Source organism: Aspergillus fijiensis (assembly GCF_003184825.1).
Source record: "Aspergillus fijiensis CBS 313.89 unplaced genomic scaffold BO72scaffold_8, whole genome shotgun sequence".
Lineage (NCBI taxonomy): Eukaryota > Fungi > Ascomycota > Eurotiomycetes > Eurotiales > Aspergillaceae > Aspergillus > Aspergillus fijiensis.
This window is the reverse complement of record NW_024468984.1, coordinates 706,798-718,811: the sequence shown is the minus strand read 5'-3', so window position 1 is coordinate 718,811 and position 12,014 is coordinate 706,798. Positions and strand designations below refer to the sequence as shown.

At 53.7% G+C, this 12,014-nt stretch overlaps 4 protein-coding genes across 4 annotated transcripts; 2 read left to right on the top strand and 2 right to left on the bottom strand.

Annotated features, from left to right (window-relative positions):
• Positions 1 to 69: 69 nt before the first annotated feature.
• Positions 70 to 1,375, top strand: mvd1 (diphosphomevalonate decarboxylase MVD1; the record flags this gene model as incomplete). Its single annotated transcript, XM_040946755.1, has 2 exons — positions 70 to 140; positions 232 to 1,375. The coding sequence occupies 2 exons, from the start codon at positions 70 to 72 to the stop codon at positions 1,373 to 1,375; spliced, it is 1,215 nt and encodes a 404-aa protein (XP_040804738.1).
• Positions 1,376 to 1,539: 164 nt separating this feature from the next.
• Positions 1,540 to 6,374, bottom strand: BO72DRAFT_445305 (Elongator subunit IKI3). The gene is made up of 9 exons (XM_040944011.1): positions 5,022 to 6,374; positions 4,879 to 4,971; positions 4,270 to 4,829; positions 4,064 to 4,217; positions 3,667 to 4,009; positions 3,372 to 3,613; positions 3,187 to 3,320; positions 2,858 to 3,137; positions 1,540 to 2,791 (listed from the first exon to the last, which is right to left on the bottom strand). Exons 1-9 carry the CDS (start codon positions 6,157 to 6,159, stop codon positions 1,716 to 1,718), a joined length of 4,020 nt encoding a protein of 1,339 aa, XP_040804737.1. The 5' UTR covers positions 6,160 to 6,374; the 3' UTR covers positions 1,540 to 1,715.
• Positions 6,375 to 6,649: 275 nt separating this feature from the next.
• On the bottom strand, positions 6,650 to 7,077 carry BO72DRAFT_445304 (cytochrome c oxidase VIIc family protein). Its single transcript, XM_040944010.1, has one exon. It carries the CDS (start codon positions 7,068 to 7,070, stop codon positions 6,918 to 6,920), a length of 153 nt encoding a protein of 50 aa, XP_040804736.1. The 5' UTR covers positions 7,071 to 7,077; the 3' UTR covers positions 6,650 to 6,917.
• Positions 7,078 to 7,371: 294 nt separating this feature from the next.
• On the top strand, positions 7,372 to 11,459 carry BO72DRAFT_475300 (ATP-dependent RNA helicase MTR4). Its single transcript, XM_040947320.1, has 6 exons — positions 7,372 to 8,251; positions 8,316 to 8,406; positions 8,465 to 9,529; positions 9,582 to 10,177; positions 10,231 to 10,796; positions 10,859 to 11,459. Exons 1-6 carry the CDS (start codon positions 7,472 to 7,474, stop codon positions 11,037 to 11,039), a joined length of 3,279 nt encoding a protein of 1,092 aa, XP_040804735.1. The 5' UTR covers positions 7,372 to 7,471; the 3' UTR covers positions 11,040 to 11,459.
• Positions 11,460 to 12,014: the final 555 nt, after the last annotated feature.

The window sequence follows — 12,014 nt, the reverse complement described above, 5'->3', positions numbered from 1 at the left end:
CCAAAATTCGTCTGCTGCTTCTACGCTGCCAACCAAACCTCCATTCACACAACTTGCTGAAGATCAATCATGGCTGCTTCCGCTGATAGTCCCGTCTACCGGGCCACCACGACGGCCCCCGTCAACATCGCTGTCATCAAGTATGTTGCTTCTATGCGTCCCAACCCCTATTGCGCGGTCCCTCACGAACCACATCGAGGAAACCCGGAAAATTGACAAGAACTCTACCAGATACTGGGGCAAGCGTGATGCCGTTCTCAACTTGCCTACCAACTCCTCTCTCTCCGTCACCCTCTCCCAACGCTCATTGCGCACCCTTACCACCGCCTCCTGCTCGGCCATCTACCCCGCCCAAGACGAGCTGATCCTCAACGGCAAGCCCCAGGATATCCAGTCATCCAAGCGTACCCTTGCCTGTCTCTCCAGCCTGCGCGCTCACCGCAAGGAGGTCGAAGCTGCCGACTCCTCTCTTCCGAAGCTCTCTGCCCTCCCTCTCCGCATCGTCTCCGAGAACAACTTCCCCACCGCTGCCGGACTCGCCAGCTCGGCTGCTGGGTTCGCCGCCCTTGTCCGCGCCGTGGCCGACCTCTACCAGCTCCCACAATCTCCCCGGGACCTCAGTCGCATTGCCCGCCAGGGCTCCGGCTCCGCCTGTCGATCGCTGATGGGCGGCTACGTCGCCTGGCGCGCCGGCACCCTCGAGGATGGCAGCGACAGTCTGGCGGAGGAAGTCGCGCCCGCCGCTCACTGGCCCGAGATGCGCGCCATCGTGCTTGTCGTCAGCGCCGAGAAGAAGGATGTCCCCAGCACCGAGGGGATGCAGACGACCGTCGCGACGTCGAACCTGTTCGCTACGCGGGCGAACACCGTCGTCCCCGAGCGTATGGCGGCGATCGAGACCGCCATTCAGAACCGGGACTTCCCCGCCTTTGCCGAGATCACCATGCGGGACTCCAACGGGTTCCACGCCACTTGCCTGGACTCCTGGCCTCCGATCTTCTACATGAACGACGTCTCGCGGGCCGCTGTGCGTCTCGTCCACGACATCAACCGGGCCGTCGGCCGCACGGTCTGTGCCTACACCTTCGATGCGGGCCCGAACGCTGTTATCTACTACCTCGAGAAGGAGACCGAGCTCGTGGCTGGTACGATCAAGGCCATTCTCGGTACCAAGGCCGATGGCTGGGAAGGCCCCTTCTACGAGCCCATGAAGGATCTCAGCGCCCCCGGTGTTGCCCTGGACAAGGTGGACTCCAGGGCCGTGGAAGTGCTCGAGGACGGCGTCAGCCGCGTCATCCTTACCGGCGTCGGCGAGGGGCCCGTCAGCGTGACCGATCACCTGGTCAGCGAGAAGGGCGATGTGCTCTCTCACTAAGGCGCTCTCAAGCCAAAATTGAAGCTCCGCGGGCATCAACTTATTCACACCGCGGATTGCCTTGAGATGAAAAGATACCCAGACCGGTCCCTCCTTTGTTTGTTTCTAGTGGAGGGATTGAATTCTATATCCCGAGAGCATATATTCTCGTTTATCGTACGAAGCATATTACAACATTAATAATCATTTAACATTTGAAATTGAATGGCTCACCAACGGCCCAAAGAATCTATGCTTTTTTGTAACCTTTTCCAAATCCATAGCCAGGCAAGAAAGAAATAAAGACAGCCAGCCAGCTAAACAGGTTTCCGATTGACATGCCTGACCAAGGAGGTTCGTTCTAGTTCAGCAAAGCCGACAACTTCAGCTCCTTGACAGCAGGCACCTCCTTACCCTTGCCCACATTGGCAGTGGCCGTCACGCTGTCCCAGAAGACGCTCTGCCCGCCGCCGCCCATCCCCAAGTGTTCCTCGCCGGTACCAAACCCGCCGACATCCGCGTTCTCGAGCTCCCCCTCATTTGCCACCACCCCCTTGGACCCGTCATTCGCCGCCACCAAAGCGCCAAACACCTCCTCGCGGCTTTCCGTGCACAGCTTCAGCACCTCCTGCATGGCCTTCTCGATGGCCGCGGCGCGCTCGCGCATGGCGCGGCGCAGCAGCGCATCGACGAGCGCCTCGACCTCGCCGACGGTCGCGTTGGCGCGCTCCAGGAGCCGCCGCACGCTGTTGACGAGGTACTCCTCCTCGTAGACGGTGCCCTTCTTGCCGCGGGCGCGCTTGCGCTCCTCCTTGCGCCGGGTCTTGGACGTGTGGCGCGACGAGGTCGTCTTGCCGGTCTTGCCCGTGTTGCCCGTGTAGCGGGTGAACATGGAGCGGCCGGCCAGCGTGGATGCGTCCGTCGGCGCCAGGGAGACGTTGTCGGGGATGTCGACATTCCCATCCCCGCCGGCGCCGCCCAGGGTGGGGTCGCCGCCGAAGTAGGCCAGCGGGTCCGTGGCGCGGCGGACGCGCAGTTCGCGGATCCGGGGCACCTGCGCGTTGAGCTGGGAGCGGAAGTCGGCCAGCAGGTCGGTCATGGCGCCCATGGCGTCCGAGAGTCCGCCGTCGACGATCTCCGGGATCAGAGCCTGCTGGCCGTGCAAGGCCAGAAGGCGCGTCGCCTCGGAGAATTTGGACGCGCGGCAGAGGAGGCGCGCCGCCGTGGGGATGTCGCGGAGGTGGTCGGCGTGGATCTGCGCCGCGGCTACGTAGTCCTTCGTCTCTTCGGTGAGGGTGGCGGCCAGGGTGCTGGCGTGCGTGGCGAGTTCCTCGGCGGGGAGGGGGACCATCGTGGCGCAGTAGATGGACTCGCGCCAGAGGTGTGCCAGGTGGTAGCATTTGTATGCGTCGGTATAGAGGGAGAGGGATTCGTAGGCTGGTGAGGGGGGTTCGGTTAATTCAGGGAAAGCGTCCGAGATTGTGCGGGGTTTGATTCACGTACCAATTCCTGCTTCCTTGTACTTGGATTGATCGAACAGGTAGTCAGCGTAGAGGTGACTCATGTCACGTAGTTGCTCGGCTTGGTATCTGTACAGATCGATGGCATCCTTATAGAGCGTGTGCTTGATGGCGTAGGCACGGAGCTCATCATGAGCGTTCAGGGCATGGAGGTGTTTCAGGGCTTTAGAAGTGCGTCCTAGGTAATTATCGATCTCGAATTGGCGTCGGAGTTCCGGCATCTGTTGCAGCTTTCTCAGGAATGGAAGATACTCGCGGGGGTCCTGCGTGCTGTTAGCTCATATCGTCGTGAAGGGAATCCGAGGCACCGACTCTCTGAGCTTGTTGAGCAACAAGTAGCGTGAGTTCGAGGTCATAGAGACCCAGTGCATTGTCGTACAGACGGTTGGCATCTGTCAAGAAGCACATATGCTCTACTGCGTCATCGGCTTGTTCGGAGCTTTCCTCTGTCATGTAGTCAGTATTTGCTCCCAAACGTGAGAAGAACAGTGTCATACCTCTCAACCGTGCAACCAGCTGAAGACCGGCCTCAAGGTCAGGCGGGGACTTGCAGACATGAGCAGTGATCAAATTGTGCAGGTTGGTATCCAATCGCTTCTCAAGAGTAGTCAGGAAAGCATCGCAGATCCGGTTAACCTTACTGCTCTTGCTCGACGGAGCGGATAGAGCAGCGAGGGCATGATCTTCGGTCTTCTTCTTTAGCGTGTCTTTGTACAGTGTCTGCGACACATCCTCCTCACTAGACGCAATTGTCAATCGTATGCTTCGCTAGGTGAAGTAGGATTTCCATACCTCAGACGAGAGATAAACTCGTCGATAAAGTCGATTCGCTTGACCTGATCAACGAAAAGTTGGATGCTCTCCATGAACTGCTCGGGGGCATAGTCATGAATGATATTCATGTCCACCATCTGACTGCGACAGGTCAGGAACGCTGCCCGATAATTCTTGCGATCAATGAATGACCGGATACCGGCGAGTACGAGGGCCCGAGGGTATATGGTTTCGATGTTGCCGCGGGGCATCTGTATAATGACAGCGAATGTCGAAGGCATGACCGTGACCAACCGTCCTCCGCGCTCGATGCTTCTGCAGCGTTCGTCCGTTTCCGGGGTATCAGGAGGTACATCCATTTCTGAAACATGGGCGTTAGTTATTGTATGGTGGGAATGGAAGTGGACTTCCAAACCTTCTGCTCTCGTCAGGTGGACGAATTTGATCAGGTGTAGGGAGGTTGTGAAGACGATATGAGCTTGTGTGAGAAGGAAGGAAGTGCAGTTCTTGGCAAGAAGTGTTTTGTTGGCATACAGAGCCCCGGACTTGGTCATAGAGATGAGAAGAGTCTTGTAGAATATTAGTGATCAGTGATACATGGGATCTAAACGGTGGGTATACCTCATCTTCAGAGATCTGCACAGCTTGCGCCCAGTACGTCTCGGCAGATGGACTTTGGCTCCATGGCATAACTTCGAACTGGTTTGGGGAAGGCATTGAGATGTAGGAGTAGGTGATCGGGTGGTTTGGTCCTAGATTGTGAGAGAACCAGAGCGATTCATGCCCGAGAGATGCGAACATTGACATGATTTGTTCCGAGTCGGCTGCTTGGTAGGCAACCTTAGTCTCCCGAGTCTCGAGCGTAGTCCGCTCTATGCAGGTGTTGTTAGGCCCACTGCTCTTGAGCACGTAGACTTCAGTCTCATTAATGAAAGCGATCTGGCGGGGTCGACTATTCGGTGCATCCGAAAGTGGATAGCTTGACTCAAGTATTGGGACAGGGACTGGTCTAGTTTTGAGGGCCCAGATAAAGACGGAGAACCGATCGTTCTCAAGAATAGCGATGCGCGTTCCTGACTTGCTGAATGCCACGTCAATGATGTTTGAATCAAGTGTCAATTCATTATGGGCCATAGGGGGCGGAACACCGGCCAGCCTCAAGGGAGTCAGCTTCAAGTTTTCTGTCGTACGTCAGCAGCTTGAAGTCATAAATGCAGGGCAAACACATACTCCCGTCTACAACACCCACGGCACCAACATCAGCTGGGCTTGTAGTGGAGCCATGGGCGACGTCAAACACAAATTCCACGTCCAACATTGATTCTACCCGGTGATTAGCATATGACAATCCACGAATTGAGGGCGTACCATACCATGAGCGCCAGCAAAGAATCGCAAGGCCTTTTCTTGATGCCACGTGAAGGTAAAAGGAGTGGCGTAATCGAAGTTACTGACGATAGGGATCTCTTGCTTCAAGTAATAGTGGTAATTGCCCATTGTCCAGAATTGGACACGATCTCTGAGCCGGACAGCGAGAACAGTCGAATCGACGTTCCAGCTCAGAGAGATATCCGAAGCCCACGTCGAGCGCTCTTCCTCTGTAAGACGAAGAGTGAACTCGCCGTGGCGCAAGCCGTTTCTCTCGAAGAATACCACATCGATTCTATCATCGCGTCTCTGAATGCCGGCAATAAGGTTACCATATGGCCTCCAGCTAAGGGCACCTTCCAGGCCATCGACTGGTTCACTGATACTGTCTAAAGCACCCTCACGCGAGTAGACTCGAATCGCGCGGCGCACGCCAGCCTCAACACTGTTCACAGCGACATAAGCACCGTCTCCGCGCCAAGTGATGGTCGTTCTTCCGTCATCATTGGCGCTCAGCTTGCCCTCGTCCACTTTCTCTGGGACGGTAGGATCACGGAGGGCCTTGGCCCGTTTGCCTTGGAATTGAGTCTCGCGCTTGCCCCAGCCCACGGAGACATGCTGGGAAGCGTTGAGGTCTTCTTGTGTGAAGGTGATCTCGGCCACATTATCAAACTCTCTAGTCATGTACAGGAAAGTGTTGGCTCGAGTAGTCAAGGCCAGAAGCTCCTCGTCAGGCGACCAAGCGGCGGCTGTGATACCAACATCAACCGAGCCCACAATCTCAATCTTGTCCTCGCCGGGGAGAGGCTCTTCGCGTACGATGACAATATCACCACCTTCCAGAACCAGGCAGGCAGTTAGGTTGTCTGCGAAGTAGTGGAGGGACAGTACGCGATCGCATTCCAGCTCGGGAAGCGGGCATGGCGCATCCCAGGATGCGATGCACTCGAATACATCGGCTCCGACTGGCTCTGAGAAATGGGCGTCATGACGCTTTCTCCGCAGCTCGATAACTGCGTTATTTGCTGTAGGACCAAAGGTACAAATGACTGCGTCCGAAGCAGTGTCCCAAGCTGTCGCTGTCAAGGGGAGCTCGTTCTGCAGTTGCACCTCAGTGAGGCGCACGATTTTAAGGTTGCGCATCTTCGAAATAGCAAATCTTCTACCCCGCCGCCATTAATCGACGGCCGCTGGAAGATATTGATAATCCTTTTATTTTTTATTTTTTGGCGAGAAAAAGAAAGATAGAAAGGAACAACCGACTGGAAGTGAAAAGGTCTCAGACGGCCGTCATAGAATCTAGATCTAGACTAGACTCGAGAAAGAATGGTGTTCTGTTTCTGGTTCTTGCGTTTGGGCGGCGGAGCGGTCGCGGGCACACCAATGATTCTGAGTCGACAATTTAATTTTCCTTTCCTAGACGGATTTCGACCAATGACTTCATCCATATTCTAATAAGGTATCAGACAATCCGCGGCACTGCACCAACAACCTCCATGATGCTTCTTACAACACTGGAGACCTATAATCTAAGCATTTCTCTACGTAAACTTATGATGTACTTAATGCCAGAAATATTATTCTGAATCAAAACCGTGCTCAATTCCTCAACTTTATACAAATTTCCGAAAACATCCGATCTAGGATACACACTCGACCGCTGATCCCCCGAATCCCACCAATTTCCGTTGCGCGTGAATATTGCACAGCACAATAGGGCGCTTAGCGGGTCTTGTAGGTCTGCCAGACTGGAGTGAGAGTTAGACGATTGCTGAAGGGACGTGCTTGTGGAGCAATGGGTGACATACCAGCAATACCGAAGGGAGCACCGAAGCCGGTGACTAGTGAATGGAGTTAGTGACATTGACCCATGAAAGCCGTTCTCATCCGGCGCGGAGGGACTAACTCATGAAAGCCCAGTATCTCCAGAAGAAGTACTTGGTGAGGGGATTGAAGGGAAGGTTGGAACGGGGACCCTCAGCGTAGTGGTAGGGGCTGCCGAGCTGGGCACGGGTGGTGGAAAAGCCACGACGGGCGACGAAAGAGGTGGCCATTCTGGCGCGGAGAGCGGAGGCGGCGTACATCTTAAGCAGAGTTAGAGTCAGTTGTTCGATGACCACGGACTTGCAGGCAGTTACGCACTTTGAGAGAGATGGTAGAGCACGAGTGTCAGGGCAATCTTACTGGAATCAATCAACGGGCGGAGGAAGAGCTGGAGGAGTGGAACGATACTCCGTCGCGGCTGCCCTCCGGAAGTGCAGTCACGTGTTTGTCTATCTAATCGGGTAAGTTTCACCGGCGGAGAGCTGCTGCTGCCCGCCCGCGGCTTTCATTGTGTTAACCAAAAATTTTGGGGCCGATCGCCTTTAACCCAACTCTTCTTCGTCTTGGAAGAGAGAGAAGCGTCGCAAGTGTCCAGGTCAGTCTCCGGTCTTGCTTTCGTTGATCGGCCACCATGGATGAGCTTTTCGACGTCTTTGACGACCAGCCTCAGGCTGTCAAGCCGGCTGAAGGAGCAACCAAGATATCAAAGAAAGACAAGAGCAAGAAACGGCAGGTCAATGGCGATGTCAAAGCAACCGCCGCCGCAACCGCCGCTACGGAGGATATCGACATTCCCGACGCCGCCGACGCCCAGGTCCCTCCCCCCGTGGACGAGAAGGGACCCGAATCAGAAGAAGAGAAGGAAGCCAGCCCTGTTGCCGACTCAAATGAACAACCCGATGCGAAACGTCCGCGCCTCGCGACAAAGGAGGCTGAGCCTGTCTTGGTCGATTCATTCGAGACGGAGCAGGAGCGCGAAGTCGCAGGAGCCACCGGACTGCAAGCTTCGGCCGATTCTGCGTCTTTGAAGTTATCCCACCAAGTTCGACACCAGGTCGCCATTCCGCCGAATTATCCCTACGTGCCTATTTCCCAACACAAGCCGCCGGAGAACCCTGCCCGCGTATGGCCATTTACCCTCGATCCTTTCCAGCAAGTAGCTGTCGCATCCATTCAGAGAGAGGAGAGTGTGCTTGTCTCCGCCCATACCAGTGCCGGAAAGACCGTGGTCGCCGAGTACGCTATCGCGCAGAGCTTGAAGAACAACCAGAGAGTCATCTATACCAGTCCGATTAAGGCGCTGAGCAACCAGAAGTTCCGTGAATTCCAACAAGAGTTTGGAGATTGTGGTTTGATGACTGGAGATGTTACTATCAACCCTACGGCTACATGCTTGGTCATGACCACCGAGGTAGGCGCTCTTTGGCTGGAAAGGCATTCCGATGCAGTTCGCGCTAACGCAGCACATTTTCCAGATTCTACGTTCGATGCTCTACCGTGGCTCCGAGATCATGCGTGAAGTGGCTTGGGTCATCTTCGACGAGGTTCACTACATGCGCGATGCCAGTAAGTCCCACGGACCTGACGGTTGCCTTTTTCTTGCATATAACTGACAACTCCGCAGCCCGAGGTGTCGTCTGGGAGGAAACTATCATTCTCCTGCCCGACAAGGTTCGGTATGTCTTCTTGTCGGCGACAATTCCCAATGCCATGCAGTTTGCGGAGTGGATCGTGAAGATGCACAACCAGCCCTGTCACGTTGTGTACACCGACTTCCGACCAACCCCGTTGCAACACTATTTCTACCCCGTCGGCTCTGAAGGATTGCATTTGATCGTTGATGAAAAGGGTGTCTTCCGCGAAGATAACTTCCAGAAAGCGATGAGCAGCATTGCCGATAAGAAGGGCGATGACCCTTCGGATGCCATGGCTAAGAGGAAAGGAAGGGGCAAAGACAAGCGCTTGAACAAGGGCGGCCAGAATGACGAGAAGAGCGATATGTACAAGATCGTTAAGATGATCATGCTTCGGAACCTCAACCCTGTTATCGTCTTCAGTTTCAGCAAGCGCGAGTGCGAGAACGGTGCTCTTCAGATGAAGAATCTGTCATTCAACGACCCTTCGGAAAAGGAGATGGTCCAAACAGTTTTCGACAATGCTCTTAAGATGCTCTCGGAAGAAGATCGGAATTTGCCCCAGATTCAAAATCTCCTACCGCTTCTGCGCCGTGGTATCGGTGTCCACCACTCTGGGCTGCTTCCTATTCTCAAAGAAACCATTGAAATTCTGTTCCAGGAAGGTCTTATCAAGGCTCTGTTTGCTACTGAGACCTTCTCCATTGGGCTGAACATGCCGGCAAAGACTGTTGTGTTCACCAGTGTGAGGAAATTTGACGGCTTCAGTCAACGTTGGGTTACTCCCTCGGAATTCATCCAGATGTCTGGTCGCGCTGGCCGAAGAGGTTTGGATGACCGTGGTATTGTGATTATGATGGTTGGAGAAGAGATGGATCCTGCGGTTGCAAAGGAGATCGTACGCGGCGAGCAGGATCGGCTGAACTCGGCTTTCCACCTGGGCTACAACATGATTCTCAACCTCATGCGTGTGGAAGGTATTTCGCCTGAGTTCATGCTCGAGAGATGTTTTTACCAGTTCCAGAACACGGCTGGTGTTGCCGAGCTTGAGAAACGTATGGTCAATCTATCCCGAACTGTTTACTATCATGCTAACTGATGTCACAGAGCTTGCGGAATATGAACAGAAGCGCGCGAGCATGAAGATTGAAGACGAAGGCACCATCCGTGAATATTATGACTTGCGGAAACAGCTTCAGAAGTTCACCGATGAAATCAGGACCGTCTTCACCTACCCCGACTACTGCCTGCCGTTCATCCAACCTGGTCGCTTGCTTCAAGTGAAGCATAAGGATCACGACTTCGGCTGGGGTGTCGTTGTCAACAGCAAACAGCGCAAGGCACCGAAGGGCTCGAGTGAAGAGTACACTCCTCACCAGCAACACGTTGTCGACGTTTTGCTCCAACTCCCCGATGGCAACTCTGTGGGTACCAAGTCCTTTGAAGACATGCCATCTGGGGTGCGGCCGCCTAAGGAGGGCGAGAAGACATCTATGGAGGTCGTCCCAATTGTGCTTAGCTGCATTCAGGCCATCGGTAAACCGCGCGTTTTCCTCCAAAAAGACTTAAAATCCAAAGACGCGCGAAATTCGATGAAGAAAACCCTTGCTGAAATACACAAGCGTTTCCCCGACGGCATCGCTACTATGGACCCGCTTGAAGACATGCAAATCAAAGATGATAATTTCAAGAAGACTCTTCGTGTGAGTAGACTCGTCCTTGAAACCATGTCTGTATATCACTAATCAATCAACAGAAAGTCGAAGTCCTAGAGTCTCGCCTGTTCACCAACCCATTGCACAACTCTCCCCGTCTAGCGGAACTGTACGATCAATATTCGGAGAAAGTGGGGCTTGGAAACAAGATTAAGGAGACGAAGAAGAAGATCTCCGACGCCATGTCTATCATGCAGCTCGATGAACTGAAATGCCGCAAGCGGGTCCTTCGTCGGTTCGGTTTCATCAATGAAGCCGAGGTCGTACAACTGAAGGCTAGAGTTGCGTGCGAAATCAGCACGGGTGACGAACTGATGCTCAGTGAACTTCTTTTCAACGGTTTCTTCAACAAGCTTACGCCGGAGCAAGTCGCTGCCGTTTTGAGTGTCTTCGTGTTTGAGGAGAAGACCAAGGAGACCCCTGCTCTAACACGGGATGAGTTGGCCAAGCCCCTAAAAGAGATCCAAGCGCAGGCTCGGATCGTCGCCAAGGTCTCGCAGGAATCCAAGCTGGCCGTCAACGAGGAAGAATACGTCAATAGTTTCCACTGGGAACTGATGGAGGTCATGTATGAGTGGGCGAACGGAAAGTCCTTCTCTGATATCTGGTAGGTTCCTTTCTCTTGCTCGTGAATCGTTCTCCCGCAATGCTAACCTACCGTCTGTGCAGTCAAATGACCGATGTCTACGAGGGCAGCTTGATCCGAGTTTTCCGCCGACTCGAGGAGTGTATGCGCCAGATGGCTCAGGCAGCCAAGGTCATGGGCAGCGAAGAACTTGAGAGCACTTTCGAAACCGCCCTGACCAAGGTGCGTAGGGATATCGTCGCCGCCCAGTCCCTGTACCTATAAAGCACCATACTATCGTTGTTTCACTTCGCCCTCTCGATTGTGTCTTCTCTCGCTTCGACTTTGGTGGTTGGGCTGTTTCTTTTATTACCTTGGTGGTCGCATATCCGGCGTCAGGCTTCACAAAAAGGTTTATGTATGGCTTTTTCTTGCCGTTCTTCCGTTTCTCACATTGTTTTATGTCTACATATTCCTTCTCTGTAAATGAGGGTGTCAATCTTGTGCGACACTCGATTCTAGATGGGCGCAGTCCTCTTTACCATCCCAGCTGGCCGTTTCCCAGTTGATCTACGATCGACTTCGTCTTTTTTTCTTCTCGTCCTTCTATCAATCGAAACTGTAGCCACGATCAAAATGGGTAGATCGGATTGGGCTCTTTATGAAATGTGTGGGGGTACTTGAGGGGAGCCGACGAAGTTCGCCAACTAATCATGGATTGAATGGCAACAAAAAAAAACCTCTTTGGCAGTCGTCTAGACGAAGGATACAGATGAATCAGTAGTGTCTATCAATAGTCCTTGCCCCACCGAGGGTGTTTACAACTTCTTTGAGTGAGCAACAGCCGCTGCCAACCAAAACCGAATCCCCCAGCAATAGCAGCAAAACCCGCAACAAAAGAATGAGGACCGTACGTGGGATCTGGATCGGAAGCTATTCCTTTTTCTTTGACCTTGGTTCTAAGTAGTGATCTGAGACAGCAGGCATCCTTTGAGAGAGCCACTTGGAATCTTGTCCTTGCTGGCGTACCATTTACCGTATCTTCCATCGCGGTGTATATTGCGCAATATGTTTCAGATGCAGTCGAGATTCGAAGATCGAAAAAGAAATCCTAGGGACTTTCCGCGTATCGAATCGAACGCGGGGACGGTGGATTGTCCAAGCGTTGAGATGAGTGATATTTTGCGTACTGTACGTGTTGGCTAAGAGGTCGCATGACTGTTTCATACTCTCGCTCTCTCTCTGACTTGGAACTACTGG

Coding starts and splice junctions, on each gene's coding strand:
- BO72DRAFT_445305 (XM_040944011.1), bottom strand. CDS start 6,159: ATGCGCAACCTTAAAATCGTGCGCCTCACTGAGGTGCAACTGCAGAAC. Junction 3,614..3,666: donor GAGTTTATCTCTCGTCTGAG/GTATGGAAATCC, acceptor AATTGCGTCTAG/TGAGGAGGATGTGTCGCAGA. Junction 2,792..2,857: donor GTACAAGGAAGCAGGAATTG/GTACGTGAATCA, acceptor CCCCCTCACCAG/CCTACGAATCCCTCTCCCTC.
- BO72DRAFT_445304 (XM_040944010.1), bottom strand. CDS start 7,070: ATGGCCACCTCTTTCGTCGCCCGTCGTGGCTTTTCCACCACCCGTGCC.
- BO72DRAFT_475300 (XM_040947320.1), top strand. CDS start 7,472: ATGGATGAGCTTTTCGACGTCTTTGACGACCAGCCTCAGGCTGTCAAG. Junction 8,252..8,315: donor GCTTGGTCATGACCACCGAG/GTAGGCGCTCTT, acceptor CACATTTTCCAG/ATTCTACGTTCGATGCTCTA. Junction 10,797..10,858: donor AAGTCCTTCTCTGATATCTG/GTAGGTTCCTTT, acceptor CCGTCTGTGCAG/TCAAATGACCGATGTCTACG.